The sequence below is a fragment of the Lactuca saligna genome, chromosome 8 (assembly GCF_052625555.1).
Source record: "Lactuca saligna cultivar CGN05327 chromosome 8, ASM5262555v1, whole genome shotgun sequence".
In the NCBI taxonomy this organism is placed as follows: Eukaryota; Viridiplantae; Streptophyta; class Magnoliopsida; order Asterales; family Asteraceae; genus Lactuca; species Lactuca saligna.
This window is the reverse complement of record NC_136424.1, coordinates 50,144,833-50,160,522: the sequence shown is the minus strand read 5'-3', so window position 1 is coordinate 50,160,522 and position 15,690 is coordinate 50,144,833. Positions and strand designations below refer to the sequence as shown.

The following is a 15,690-nucleotide window of genomic DNA, read 5'->3' as shown; positions in this document are numbered from 1 at the left end:
AGCTCAAGAACACAAGGGTCACTCACTGAGGGTTGGGTGAGCACAAATGACGGCCATAAGGCCCTTTAAATAGGCCTCAAACCCGGAGATTTAGGGTTTCATTACACAGAGCAGACTCGCCGAGTCCATATCCTGGACTCGCCGAGTCCAGGCGCGCACCAATGTTCAATTCCGCGTCTCTACTCGGCGAGTCTGAGCTCTAACTCGCCGAGTCCCTCTCACAATATGACAAAATTAGATTTACAAGATACCTGGTAAAATCCGGATGTTACAGATTAAGAACCATATCTCAATTGATCCTCTAAGTGAGTCTTGGTACAATTGTATGTCCAAGAAGAGGAATCAAAGATTGATGAAATGGTCAAATCAAGAAGACAATCATGCTTCGTTCCAAAACAAGTCTTAAAGTCAAGATTGTGAAATTGAGTGAATAGTATTAAGAAGGTTTATAACATTCATCAATTGTGGAAAGTTGTGATGTCTTGGATAAGACAAAGACCAACTAAGACCAAAATTATGAAGTGTTTTGTTTTGATATAAGCTACACTAACTCTTGAATATTTGTTTGTCAAGAAATGTTTTGATAAGAGAATCGTATATGTCAAGGAGTCAGTGGGAGTCTTAATAGTCTTGAAAAGTTTCAAGAACAAATCAAATAAACCTTATCGATCATCACTAGCACACGAGTTGAGGTTTACAACCTATCGTGAAGACATTATTTTGTTTCTGTGCCAATCCAATCAAGTTAATTATGCATATGAGTCCTATGATTTCTCATTTGAATGCATAAAAGGCAAGGACCTTGATCAATGGAAAGTTTATTGATAGGAAAGGGTGAGCTGCTTAACTACTTGGAAGACGTGGTGGGCAGCTGTGCTACCATAAGGCAAGAAATCAAGATTAAGAAAGTTCGATCCATATGAGTTTGAATTTGTCGTAAATTTTGGTTTTAACAAATTCACATGGATAGGAACACATACACCGTTTAAATCTAAGTGTCATAAGATTTCCTACTTCATGAAAATGATTGTGAGAAAATGCTTTCACTAAGAAAGATTTTAAAAGATAGTGGTTGTAAAATTGCATTCTCGAATTCGATCATGGTTACGGCATCCCTTTCCATAATTTGAATTGTGAGGTTTGGCAATTAGTCTTAATTGTTAAGACACACATATGAACTATCTAAGGCAAAAGTGTATAAGTTCAAGAAGTCTTGATAAAAGATTATCAAAGCACTAAGTATTAGAAACATGAACTTAAGAAATTCAATAAGGATTGTTTTTCTAAAAGTTAAGATGTTTATGAATATATGTCGAAGCTAGTAGGAGCATAAGTGTTATGTTTTATAATAATCATCATGATAGTGGGAGCATAAATGTTATGATTGTATGATTATTAAGGCAAGTATTGCATAGTTGGGAATATTAATTATAGAAAACAAGAGTCATACTTTGCAAAGTTGTAAGAGTTGAAAGGTTGTTTTGCTATAATTAAGGGAGAGAATATTATGCTTCATTTCAAATCTAAAGGATTAGGTTGTGAAATGTTAATAAATTTAGTCAAAGGTACATAGTGTGTTCTTAAAATTTCGATTATGATTACGGTATTCCTCTTCACAATTCAAATTTTGAGAACATAGCAAATAAAACATTGTGCATCATGTCCCATACGCTTCGGGTATAGGATCGTTTGCAAATGCTTTAATGTTTGACCATTCTAAAATTTTCCAAATGTCTAGCGCATTGAGAGGGAAAAGGGACTAGAATCGGTTTTGACTAAAATAATTAAACAACTATCAAAGGACAATCCAAAGTTCGACGAGGATTGGTCGCTTGTGAGTAGTTGGAAGTATAGTATTGGAAATTATGGAAATGTTTCCATATTGGATGGACAATATCGACATAATTACGAATAGATAAGATTCTATTAAGAATGAGTTGTCATATGGAAAATATGGAAGCGTGTCCATATTGGGAAGTAAATATTGAAAATCTATGTCTAGATTAGAAACTTTTATGCAAAAGGATGTTCAAAGGAATGTACTTTGAGTGAGAGACATCATATCTAAGGAATTGTCTTGTAACAATCTCCGATAGAGGAATTTGTAATATCATTGGCAATAGTCTTTGAGACTTTGGTGCAGTGACATTACAAAAGGATCGTTGCATAAAGTGTTAAAATCTAGTATATTCTATAAGTAACAAGAATTTGATATTCTTACACTTAAGAAAATGGATTTGGAGTTGTGAAATGAGAATGATTGGAAATGTGTTCAATTTGTCTATTTCACAAAAGTAAGAACCATAGGTAAACAGTGTGTGCATGCTAGGAGCATGGGACAAGTGTAATGATTCAAGTAAAAAATTGATTACCCGAAACGACAAATAACGAGTAATCGATATGGTGATAAATAAAACGTGTTTTGTTTATACTCAAAGGTTTGAGGCCATATGGGATTAGTATTATTCTTGTGTTTCACTTTGCATGTTTTGACTTCCAGAATAATTGAGTTTATTAAGAATAATCGAATTATTCAAACGGGCCACAGTCGTTCATATGTTGGAAGTAGATATGAATGAAAACTGTCGTGAATTGGTGTGTGGATTGTCTAGAAGAGTATTAGACATAAGCAAATGTTTGTTGCAACGTTCATGAGTGCTTATGAATATGATTTGAGCATTGGATTAAACCCACGCTCACTTGGATCACTCCATGAATTGTATTACGAGTGATTAGTGAGACGATAACATCTTATATTCTTGAAACCGAGATGTGTGAGTTGTATCTTGTTGATCGGTTGCACATTGATAATATGTAAACGCACCAGTAACTTGGTGTTATAAAACATATTGTTGTGTGTAATTCGGTGAGTGAGTGCAAGCGAGCATTGTATCAAAGTTTATCCATTCCTTTTATCCAAAGAAGGATAAAAGCGATATCTTTGGGCCCCTCGATGGTTTAGTGATGACATACGTAAATACTCGGCCGGGCTAGGGCTAATTTGATTTGTTCAGTTAGTCTGTCGTCATAAATCGGAAATCGAGATATAGTACAAAGAGAATGATTAGAAATCATATCTCATACGATATCTAGAATGGAGGAATATATGATCCCTTATCTAAAGGACACGCGTATCTGATAGGATCAGAGTTGAAAGTGGCTTTGGAAAGCTACGATTGCAGATCAGGATCTGAAGTCATACGTATAATAGTTATTAGACTTATCCAAGTGGAAGACTGTTGGATTAGTTTCTAAGTCCATAACTATTTTGGTATGTACTTGACCCGATGGTGCATGGTCCTTTTGGGTTGCCTTCACCAAAGCAACTTGATAGGATGAATTATGGAGAGTAAGAATTAAATATGATTTATTAATGTATTATGAGAATAATATATTAAAGGAGAAATCATATTGTTTAATTAATATTAGTCAATAATTAATTGGTAATTGGTTTGTGACTAAAAGAGATTAATTAAACTTAAGGGACTAGAATTGTAATTATAGGATAATTGCAATTTGGGCCATGGATTGCCTTGTATTAAGGGATGGACGAATTCTAATGGGAAACCCATAAGGAAATCGTCCATGGGCTTGATAAAAGGAGTCTATGGGTTGCTTAGGGCTTAAGCATCCAAATTAGGGTTTCCTTGTTAGATAACCCTAATAGCCCAACTATATTAAGACCCCTTAAGGCTCAAAAACGTGGCTAAGCTTCTTGTAAGGGTTTACACACGTTTTGGCAGCCTCCAACCTCTCTCCTCTTCATCCCCTTGCTTATGGTGTTTGTGAACCATTAGAGGAGTGACACTTGTGACTCTAAGCCTTCCAAAGTCAATTCAAGGAGATTTGGGATTGTTATTGCTACATAACAATCAAGGTATGATCTTAAACCTAATTACATATTAATATGATTATTTGAATGCTAGAATTAGGGTTTATAGTCTTGGATAACTTGCATGTACAATAGAGAAACCTAGATCCAAGCATTAGGGTTTGTATGAGCACATAGGATGTCTTATGACCAAAACCCATCAGAAACCTCGAAGCAGCTAAGAAGAACTAACATGAAACTCAATCCAATGAAGTGTATATTTGGGGAACAAAAAGGAAAGTTCTTCAGCCATATCATAACCATGAAGTGAATATAAGCGAATCCAGAGAAGGTGGAAGCACTGCTAAAAGTAGAAACATCCAACACAATAAAAAACATACAAAGCTTGAACGGAAACAACCAAACAAACCTTGCCTTTCTTCCATAAATTGAAGACACACGCAAGGAAAAACATCATCGCATGGTCAAGAAAATCCTAGGAGGCTTTCGAAAAGTTAAAGAAACACCTCTGATGTCTGCCAACACTAGCAAGCCCAATAACAAGTGAAGCACTAACAATATACCTACCAGCAAGTTAAGAAGCGATTAGTGTGGTGCTAGTATCCGAAAGAGACAAGAAGCATATGCCAATATATTAAGGAGCTAAACGAAATTACTCGATTTTTGAGAAATTAGTTCTGTCTCCAGTATACGTAGCAAGGCGATTACATCGGTATTTCTAGGCTCACCCCATACTGGTACTGACAAACCAACCGATCAAGCAAATCCTAACACAACCAGAAAGTTCAGGATGAACGACCACATGGGCAATCGAATTAGGAGAACACAATATCAATTACAAACTAAGGATTAGTATAAATGGACAAGCATTGGTAGATTTTACGACAGAAATTTTTGAGGGCCAAGGTTGGTTGATGGTACATACTGAGGATACTCCCACTAATCTGTCGATACCGTGCCAAGCTCTTATAAACCATGGGAAAACATATGAGTGGGTATTACATATTGATGGAGCCTTTATCAAATATGGTCTGGGAGCTGGGATCATTCTTGTCAGTGCATAAGGAGACAAATCGACTTATGCGTTGAGATTTGAATTCTCATCTTCAAAAAATGAGGCAGAGTATGAAGCTTTGCTCACAGGTCTACGACTACCATGAAGCATTCACATCTCAAAGATAAAGGTATTCTACGAATCCATATTACTCGTCAACCAAATCAAAGGAGATTATGAGGTGAAAGAGACACACACAAAAAAATATTTGAGCCAAGAGAAAGATTACCCGTTCGGCTAACGACCCCCCACCAGTCAAGGAAGCGGTGGGTGAGAATGGACACCCATTAAGCTGCTATTTTATAGGCAACAACCTTATACCCCCCTTATAGACCGACTTCGTGAATGAGGCCTACTAATGGTAAAACGACTTTTGTTCTTATATATATATATATATATATATATATATATATATATATATATATATATATATATATATATATATATATATATGTATATATATATTAACTTATAATATTATAAGTATAAGGGTTGAATTTTTTTTTTTAAAGTTCTAGGGGTTGGAACTAAAGTTTTAAGTGACTTTACATATTCCAAAACTTGAGGGCAAGTTTTGTAAACATTCAAAACTTATCATTTTTCATAACTTATGAGTTATTGCTTATTAAAAATGAAGACTCTTCATTTTTATAACTTATGTGTTCTTTTAATGGATTTAATAACTTGTGACTTTTGGTTATCCATAACTTAAGAACTAGTTATGCACTTCATTAACACACATAAAGATCAAGAATTAATCTAATCAAATAAATGCACATAATTCCTATGATCTAAACTCATAAGTGTATGAACATTATATCAACAATTTCAAGAAGCATAAAAGTCACATATGAAACTTGAAATTTTGATAATAGTCATTGTAAATGGACTAGCATAACCATTACACCATCTAAAATAAGTTTTACAAGTCCAAAATAGTTTAGGGTAATGATTCTAATCCATTTCCAGCAGCAAAACTCGAAAAACTGGTCACAGGATCCTCTACTCATCGAGTGCATAAATAGACCCGACGAGTAGCATGCATTTCTTATGGACTCGTCAAGTCTCCCCATGGACTCGGCAATTTCATACGTGCTATGACAGAAAAACTTCGATTTTCAAGCATTTTGCATCAAGTATCAAGTAAACAAGGCTAGGCTCTAATACCACTAAAGGGTTTTGAGCATTCTAACACTCCTATGGTGTACCTGCAACCCTAGAAACCTTGGATCTATGTTTTACTAAGATACATGCAAATTTGATTTTCCAAGGTTCTCAACCTAACTAGCATGGCATGGGGAACTTTGATACATAAAAGCTAGTAAGAGAACATACCTTTTATTTATTGGATTCCTTGAAAACCTTGTGAGACTAGCACCTCAAGTGTGATGCCTCCAATGTCTCACACAACACCAAATACACTTAAAATAACCTTGAGAGACTTAGAACACTTCTTGAAATCGGCTATGCCCTCTTGTTTTTCACTTAGTGGCTGATTTTCATAGCCTAGGGGTTCCTTTAATAGTGTTTGTCAAATATAAGTTACAAAGTGTAAACCCTAAATGACATGGCCTTTCATATTCCATGATCCATGGGTTTATAAACTCCATGGACTATCCATGGAGCACCCTATTGGATTTAGCCCAATGTAATAAACCATGGATCATTATCCCACTATTTTAAGAATAGATGATTTACATAATCAACCCCATATATTTAATTAGTCTCCTTTTGATCACATAAATAATTATAAATTAATTCTTGACCAATACTAATTAAATATTATTATTAATATATTAGAATTCATAATATATTAATAACCCATAAGTGTATTTTTCTCTCATTTAGTCTATACAAGTGCATGATGCCATGCAACCCAAATAGACCATGTCGGGTCGGGTCAAGTACATACCAAATATAGTTATGGACTTCGACATTATATCCAACACATGCAAGGTCTTAAAAGGCTTAAAACACCAAAACCAAGTCTAGGATGACGTTTAGGGCATGGAGAAAGGCCAATACAAGATAAATTTGATAACATTATGAATTTGGGGCCTAGAGGAGTCAAGATCTAAGACCATGTCCTTATGACAAGCTCAAACCCAAGAGTGGCTCCATTAAATCCCAAAAATGACCATAAATGTCAATAGAAGAATATATAAGCATGAAAAGGTCAAGGTATTAACTTTATACCTTAGAATGGTTGCCAAAACGAAGTAGATGACAGATCCACTTCCTCCTATTCAATCCAAGCTCCTCACCCTTTAATTTTCTCTTCCAAAATCAACAAATAACACCTTTCAAGCTCTCAACACACACAATGGGGGTTTAGGACTCGATCTAGGGTTTCCTCTGGCTGTAATGACGATGAGGGAGGCTAGAAATGGCCCATAAGTTCTTTAAATAGGGTGTAAACCATAAAATTTAGAGTTTCCATGCACAACCTCTACTCGTCGAGTCGGGGTCCTCCGGCTCGTCGAGTAGAAGTCATAAATCACGCAGCTGACTAGGTTCGACACAACGAGTTAGGCCCTCCAACTCATCGAGTTCCTTCAATAAAATAAGTATAAAGCTTTTAAAATTTTACTTGGGAGTCGGGATGTTACATAGTCTTAAAAATAATTTCCTACCGAGGGCCAAATCCCGGTCTTCCATACAATTGTCAGGGGTCGGATCCTGGTCTTTCATACAAATACCAGAGGCCACATCCTGGTCTTTCATACAATTGTCAGGGGCTAAATCCTGATCTTTCATACACATATCACAAATATAGCTAACATCCTATATCATAAATAATGGTTTGGCCTTAGTGCCTTCGACCCATTGATACAGTGAGAAAACTCACCTTAGTCTGTTGATAAATATCTAGATGCTTGGCCACAGAACTGGAAGATCCCACACTATCACAAAAAAAAAATATCCCTAATCAAAATTAGGTTATAAACCATATCCATCGATCTAAAACCCAAACCCAACTCCTAGGATAGAAGTCTATTTCACCCTTCCCATAATGGGTCTACCCAAACTTGGCCCAATAACAAAATAATGATCTTAAGGCCCATAAAGGCCCAACTCATGCAACTTAAGGTCCACCAATAAATTCTAAGGCCTGCCTACTTTAAACAGGCCAAGGTCTAACACCTAACTAAGGCCCAAAAGTCTGAAGCCCAACTGATAACCAAAAGCCCACTAAGAGGCGTATGCACCGCATACACAGTGTACGATTGACGTAATTTGACCACCAGTACGTGCAACGTACCTCTTAGTACACCTAGCGTACTAGGCTGCTTACCAACTTAAATCATTTAGTGCTTAATCCTTTCAGCCATTCGGTCCAACTTTTAGATCTTGTCCATTATAGGGTTCTAATACATAAAGTTGGAAACTTTAACCCTTAGCATGTCTTAATGGAACCCAACATCCATTTTTGTCCATCAAAGCTCTTATTAAGGACTCAAATTCATGCATTGACTCATAACAACCATCAATATGACATTTGTATGCATCTATAACAACAATAGGATAGATATTTAACACCTCTAACTCCTAGAGTTGTCTAAACTCACAAAGAGAAGCCATGGGACCAAGTAAAGCTCATAAACAAGCCCTAAACTCTAATTATCCAAATGGATCATTAAGGTAAAAACTTTATACCTTCAAAAGCTCTCAAAGTTGACGAAGACTCTAGATCTAGAAGCTCAACCCCAACAATTGCTTGGTCTCCAAGTTCTTTCTTCTTGAATACACACAAATATTCCACAAAATCATTTCCAATGCTCAAAAACATTCAAAGGATGAACTAGGGTTTCAATGGGACGTAATGAATGATGGAGGCTGATGAGGGTAAGTGTCCAAACGCCATAATGATGTCTAAACAGGGCGCATGCCCTAAAAATTAGGGTTTGATATTGGATGTGGTACTCCCCGCGTACACCACTTACGCCCAATGTACATGGTTTAGTTCCCCGACTCCAAGTGCGCATGTACACTAAGCATACCAAATGTATGACCAGCATACGAGGGACCATTTTCGCAAAAAATAAAAATAAAAACTTAAATGACCCAACAAGAACATACCTCGAAACGAATGTTACAATATATATATATATATATATAAACAAGTTTATATACATATACATTTATGATAAAATAGATGTCCGCATACATTTTTTTATAAAATACATTTTTGTATTCATTTTTTTCATAAAAAAGGATTAATATTTATTTATTTACTTAATAAATACATATTTTTATAATACCTAATTATAAAAATGTATACAAACACACACTTTATAATACATTTTTTAACACTTTTGTATACGTATTAATATACATTTTTTTTATAAAACTGTGTCTGTATATATTTTATAAAATACGTGATTGTATACAATTTTTTTTTATAAAAACATATTTGTATAAAAATGTATTAATTATAAAATAGGTGTTTGTATATTCTTTTTACAAAATACATGTATACATTTTTTTTGTAAAAAAACGGATTTTTATATATATTTTTGCACTTAATATATACCTAATTTATATATGTATTTCGCATACATATATGTTTTTTTTTAAAGTTATATAAACAAAAGAAGGTTTTTATGTGAAAATATGTTTTTTGTCTTATATAAATATGGTTTTACAAAGCAAAAAAAAACATATTCGAAACAAAATTTTGATAGACAAGATGTACAAAAGTATTAAAATTTGCATGAATTTGTAACAAAATTTTGAAATCAATGCCAAAAGTGTAACTTTTGGACCAACTTTGTAATAAAATTTAATATCTAAACCAAAAGTGTAATTGTTAAAAGTTGGATGACCTATGAACAGAATAAAATGGTCAAAATAAATATAATTTCCCGTTTTTATCACTTAATTGATTAGAAAAAACAAAGATAAAGATTAAATTAATTATGAAATATAAACATAAGTATAGATTTCCTTACATATAAATATGTTAATATTTAAATTGTTTAAAACTTGTAAACCTGGTTTAGCGTAAACTATCGTCTTAGTATTATATGATGGACATATTCAAATGGTTTAAAACTTGTGATCGCATTTAGGGATGAAAAAAACTAATGTAACGCTAACGTTGAAGAGACACATTGTTAGCCGATACAATGTCACGGGTGAAAGAAATTATCATTTGGGTTTTGGCATACTCTTCAATCAAAACACACCATGTAACCATGCACATTCATATAACCACTTGCATATATGAAAAAAAAAAAAAAATTATAATCTCAACTTCAATATTAAGGTTACTTGATTAAACATAAGTTCCTATACCAATACTCATCCGATTACCCGAATTAAAACTCAATATTTATCAAGCATTTATAGCTTGACTTCACCTTTAGCCCCTTGTAATTGCCTTTTCACTAACGCGGTATAAATACCATCTTTGCTTAAAAGATCATCATGAGTCCCTTGTTCCACTATCTTTCCATCCGATACAACCGCAACTGTGTCCGCACTTTGTACTGTCGAAAGCCTATGCGCTATCACCAACACCGTCCTCCCCTTCATTAAAGATTCCATCGCATCCTACCCAAAAAAAAAATAGTTTAATTCGTGTCGAAATACCACAAATGTTTATGCGCAATATCATGTGAGATGTAAATCAGATACACAGATATCGAACAGTATTCTACTAGGTGGTTGACATAAGAGGTCATGACCCACAAGTAGCTCAATCCACAAGGTTATATTTACAATTATTCGTGAACAGTCTGTTAGGTGGCTAACATAAAGCGTAGGGCCCACAAGGAGTCCAATACATACTGGAATTAATTATTAAAACTCTTCGTACTGGTGTTGCTGAGACTCGAACCCTTGTCAGGATATGCAAAAATACAAAAATAAAAATAATACAAAAGTACAAAAAAAAAAAAAAAATTACCTGAACCAAGTACTCGCTTTCTGCATCCAAAGCACTAGTGGCTTCATCTAAAAGAAGGATTTTAGGGTTCATCAATAGAGCTCTTGCAATGGCTACTCTTTGTTTTTGACCTCCCGAAAGTCTCACTCCTCTTTCTCCAACAAAAGTTTTATATTTTTCGGGGAATTTCGAGATAAAATCATGCGCGTTTGCCATTTTCTGTACAAATAAAAAAAAATCAAAAGTATTAACAATTAAGAATTGAATTTTACTAATAAGTAGTGTTTTTAGTTTTTACACTTACAGCTGCTTTTTCCACTTCTTCCTCACTTGCTTTTCCATTAAGTCCATAAGCAATGTTCTCTTCAATTGAACAATTGAAGAGTGTAGGTTCCTGACTCACTATGCTTATCTGTGTTTTCAAAGATACGAATTGTTGATTATGTTGAATCTTGAAAATAAGTAGGGAGTTTACAATTTTACCCTTTTGTGTAGATGTTCATGTGATATGTCTACTAGAGGAACCCCATTAATCAAAACCCTTCCTTTCACAGGATCATAAAATCTTTCAATCAAATTCGCTATGGTGGTCTGCAAACAAATAAATAAAGTTTCTTGAGATTCATGAGTTGAGGGTAAAAAGGGAATTTAAAATTTTCCATTTTACTAAATTAAATTTTAGTCTGATTATTACCTTTCCACCACCACTAGGACCAACAAGTGCAACTTTTGAACCAGGGTGAAGTTTCAAATTTATACCCTGAAATTTTTAAAAAAATGTCAATTGTTTATTATTTTAAATTTTAATTATAATTTAACATTTTTTTCATGCTTTATAATTTACCTCAAGCACCATGTGACGTGGACGAGAAGGGTAAGAAAACCAAACATCATCCAACTCCACTTCTGCATCTCCATCACTACAATGAAAGATTACAATCAATAACTAATAAAAGATATAAATAAACGAATGAAATTACGAAACTAACCCCATAGGACACTTCTTTCCAGATTCAGGCATTGAAGAAACTCGATCAAGAAGCTGAAAAACTCTCCTACTTGCTCCAGCAGCTTTCATTGCCACTGTGTAAATACTAGACAACCCAGACACAGATGATCCAACTGCAACCAAGTAACCAAATTGATTGATATTTCATAATCCATAAAAGGGTATTTTTGTAATTATTAAAAATAAGTACCTGTGAGGCTATAAAGAATGAAGGAAGTAAGAGCTCCTGGAGTCATAGAGCCTGCTATTGTTAAATGAGCTCCATATATCACTACTATGATAACTGATAGTGTTGATGCTGCATTCAAACCTCCAAAAAACAAACCTACAACTTTCTGCAACCAAAAAACAATAAAAAAAATAAGTTTTTTTTTTATTTTTTCTTTTTCTTTTTATGATTTATTGTGTGTTGAAAAGATATAAGGCACTTACAGCATACTGAAGTCCAAGTTTTAATGTCTCATCAACTTTCTCAGAGTAACGTGAAATCTCAAAACTTTCTTGTGCAAAAGATCTCACAGTGCGTACAGCACCAAAAGATTCCTACAAATTTATAAAAGAAAAATTAAATTTATAAAAATTTTCTTTTTAGAGTGTTGGATGTGAATTGTGATAGCAATTGCTTTAGTATTATGACAAAAAAATGGGAGTCTTAGTGAGTTTGAACTTTGAACTCATAATCACACATTTGTAACTTTTGTAACAAGTAGGGGTAAAATGGTCAATACACACACCTCAGCAATTGAGGAAGCAACAGCTGCAGCAGCTTGAGTTTTGTGGGAAACTTCGCGAAGATAACGTCCAACTTGGCGAACAGCAATTGAAATGAGAGGAACAACAACCAAAGCCAATACTAATAACAAGAAAAAGATGATTAATTTATATGTTAAAAAAAGAATTTATTTTTAATTTTTACTTAATGTTGGTTTAATCTTACATGTTAGCTTCCATGATGTGGTAAACATGAATCCAATACCAATAAATGCAGTGGAAAGATTCCTTAAAATTTCAGAAACATTTGAAGTTGCAGCATTTTTAATGATTTGGGTATCCTCAGAAAGTCTACTAAGAAGTTCCCCTGTTCTTGTAACATCAAAGAAAGCTATTTCCTGAAAAAGGGTAAGAGAATCTTGAGTCTTGACAAGAGGGGTAGAAAAGACATTTTCTTTTTGAAAAAAGGAGTGATTTTTACTTGATTAATAAGGTGGGTGAAAAGATTCTTTCTTAATGCAGCAACGATTCTTTCACTTGCAGAAGAAAATAACCATGCTCGACATGCTGTGCAGACTGAACTGAAAACAGAAAATGATCAAATGATCAAATGAGTCAAAGTTGAGTTGACTTTAGTTTAAAAAAAATGGAGGAATTGTGGTTTTTGAAATTTTTTTATTTTCATACCCAATTATGACAATAAGAAGGATTCCTAGTATTGTTCTGTTGACTAAGCTTACTGCTTCACTTTTTTGTTCAGGTGTTTGGAGATCTCCTGAAACAATATCAATTATTGTCCCACCAAATCTTGGCTGAAATTTAATAAATAAAATAAAGATTATTATTCTTGAAAATAAAAGTATATTGAAGGAGATGACAAGAAGTAGACATACAATCAGGATACTTGATGTGGATGCAATCAACAAAGCTATAGTACCAATGATCAATCTTCCTGCCTCTGGTTTTGCCTGATAAAATAATTAATTAACAGCTTAAAGTTTTCAGAAACAATATATAATTCAGCATTTGAAAGTGACAAAATGATGAAAATTGAAATAGCATATACTCACCAGAGAGAGCACTCTGAAAAAACTCACATTTGCAGCCTGTTGGGTTTTCATAAACGAAGTTAGAAAGATCTTAACATGAGTTTTTCACTTAGGCATTATGTCAAACAGTTGGGGGGTGTAAAGTGGAAGTAGAAAGAAACAGTAAATTACCGGCACTGCATCTCCATGCTCAAGATCATTCTGCTCACCATTTGCCAATGGATCGTTTCTCATCAAACCCTGAAATTAACCACCAAAATTAAAGAGTATAAACCCACATAAAATCGTAGTAAGATACTTCCCCGATAACTAAAACACACCCAAAATCATATTCATACGAATCAAGTAATGGACACGCATAAACACACATTATGCCTCAAAAATTTAAGATTTCAATGATGTAACCATAACAGTACAGAACGATTCATAGGAATCGTTGAATTTTAGTTCAAAAGGATACGGAAATCTAAGTTGGCATACTGATTCAGAGTTCATGGAAACTTACATTCCTATTAAGCAACGGAGTTCTCTCGCCTCTCATACCATGCATACCACCACCAGAGAATCTATCCATCACTGCAAGAATTATCACTCAAGGTCGATATTACAAGATTCAGTCGACGTATCAATCTCTAATCAACAGTTCCGATAAGAGATTCTACGTATCAGAGTGAATCATTCGAACCCATCACAACAAAAGAAAGTTTGAATTGTGTTTCGAATTCTTGCTCTAAATTCGAAATGGGTAGTTAGAAAGAGCGTGTATATATACACTGCAACACTATCTTTAGAATGTGTGGTTATAGTTTCTGTCGTTACATGAATGATTTGGTTATAGTCCGAATGGAATCTTATTTGTTCGTGTCGATTGACGTCATTAGTTACGTTCATAGGTATCGGACGTGGATCACATCCCATCAAATCATTGGAGAAATAATCCCACGGTCGGTGCTTTTACACCTTAAATAGAAAGATTTTAATTATTTGGAGAAAAACCAACTATTCACATGTGTAAAATTGATTTTCTTTTTTCTTACATATTATATTGAATCAAATGACTAAATCTATTCAATAAACATGATTTTTATTTCAATAACTCGCATTATATGTTAAGTCTTTGATTTGGAAATGGGATGATGATCTAAATAGGTTGATCAATTGTTTTTCATGTACATCTTTGGTCTTTTTCACTTTTTTTTTGTACATCATAAGTTCTCGATCTTAATTTAAGATATTGTATGTATAAGCTTATTTCACATCATTTTTATTTCAATAACTCGTATTATATGTTAGTCTTATACTATGTCATTTAGATCATAGCTTGCATTTTCATGCATTCTTTTCAACCAAAATCGACAATATTGTTACCATATAAATGGAAGAAGGAAATATAGATCATGTCTTCCTCCTCTTACCTATTCAGCATAAATATACACTCTTAATATCATTGTAATTGTGACATACCTTCTCGAATTAGGACATCTTGGACAAAAATTCAAATTTCAATATATAAAAGTTTTTTATATATCGATAACTAATAATTAATTAGTAGTCACAATACAAATAGTGAGAAGGTAAATGGACAACAAGTTACGTCAATAAATCTTTTTATATGATAAAACTAATTCATTTAAAAACTACATCCATATAAATTTAGGGGACGTAACATTGATATGCATTATCTATTGTATCCTAGTAAAAGCTTCACAAAATTCGGAGGCTCGGGACGAGAAAACCAAACGTATCAAACGTGAACGATACAAACACGTGTTGATTTTTCATGCACGATTTATCATGTTTCATGACTTTGCATGTAACAACTTTTAAAGCAGTTTGTCCCGCCTTGAAACTCTCATCCCTCAAACCCACAAGAAGGGATGCCCCAGTTTGTCAAAATTCTACGATAAGTGTTTTTTTTCTCGAATTAGTTCAAAGCAAGATGCTTTGAATTAAAAGTTGCACCTTTGGAAAATGACACGAACATGTACAAGACCACAATGTTGCTTCCTGCAATCTGAAGTTCAAAATCTCATGGCTTCCATTTCTTTCTTTATCCTATTTAATTTGATATGAAGATTTAAAAAATAAAAAGTTGTGTTATGCCATGCATTCGGAAGTTTGGGATCAATCGATTCCCAAAATAGA

General features: G+C 33.9%; 1 protein-coding gene across 1 annotated transcript; it reads right to left on the bottom strand.

Moving 5' to 3' along the window:
• Window positions 1-10,059: 10,059 nt before the first annotated feature.
• Window positions 10,060-14,345, bottom strand: LOC145010897 (ABC transporter B family member 25-like). The gene is made up of 17 exons (XM_078969466.1): window positions 14,051-14,345; window positions 13,717-13,785; window positions 13,567-13,602; window positions 13,390-13,464; window positions 13,184-13,308; window positions 12,978-13,077; window positions 12,723-12,894; window positions 12,520-12,638; window positions 12,218-12,328; window positions 11,976-12,120; window positions 11,766-11,898; window positions 11,621-11,696; window positions 11,471-11,536; window positions 11,260-11,367; window positions 11,081-11,188; window positions 10,798-10,995; window positions 10,060-10,442 (listed from the first exon to the last, which is right to left on the bottom strand). Exons 1-17 carry the CDS (start codon window positions 14,117-14,119, stop codon window positions 10,233-10,235), a joined length of 1,920 nt encoding a protein of 639 aa, XP_078825592.1. The 5' UTR covers window positions 14,120-14,345; the 3' UTR covers window positions 10,060-10,232.
• Window positions 14,346-15,690: the final 1,345 nt, after the last annotated feature.

What these genes read in the sequence shown, in the direction of transcription:
- LOC145010897 (XM_078969466.1), bottom strand. Translation starts at nt 14,119, where the DNA reads ATGGATAGATTCTCTGGTGGTGGTATGCATGGTATGAGAGGCGAGAGA. An exon ending in TCACCCACCTTATTAATCAA is followed by an intron (nt 12,895 to 12,977) that starts GTAAAAATCACT and finishes ACCCTTTTTCAG; the next exon opens with GAAATAGCTTTCTTTGATGT. An exon ending in AACTTGGACTTCAGTATGCT is followed by an intron (nt 12,121 to 12,217) that starts GTAAGTGCCTTA and finishes TTTTGGTTGCAG; the next exon opens with AAAGTTGTAGGTTTGTTTTT.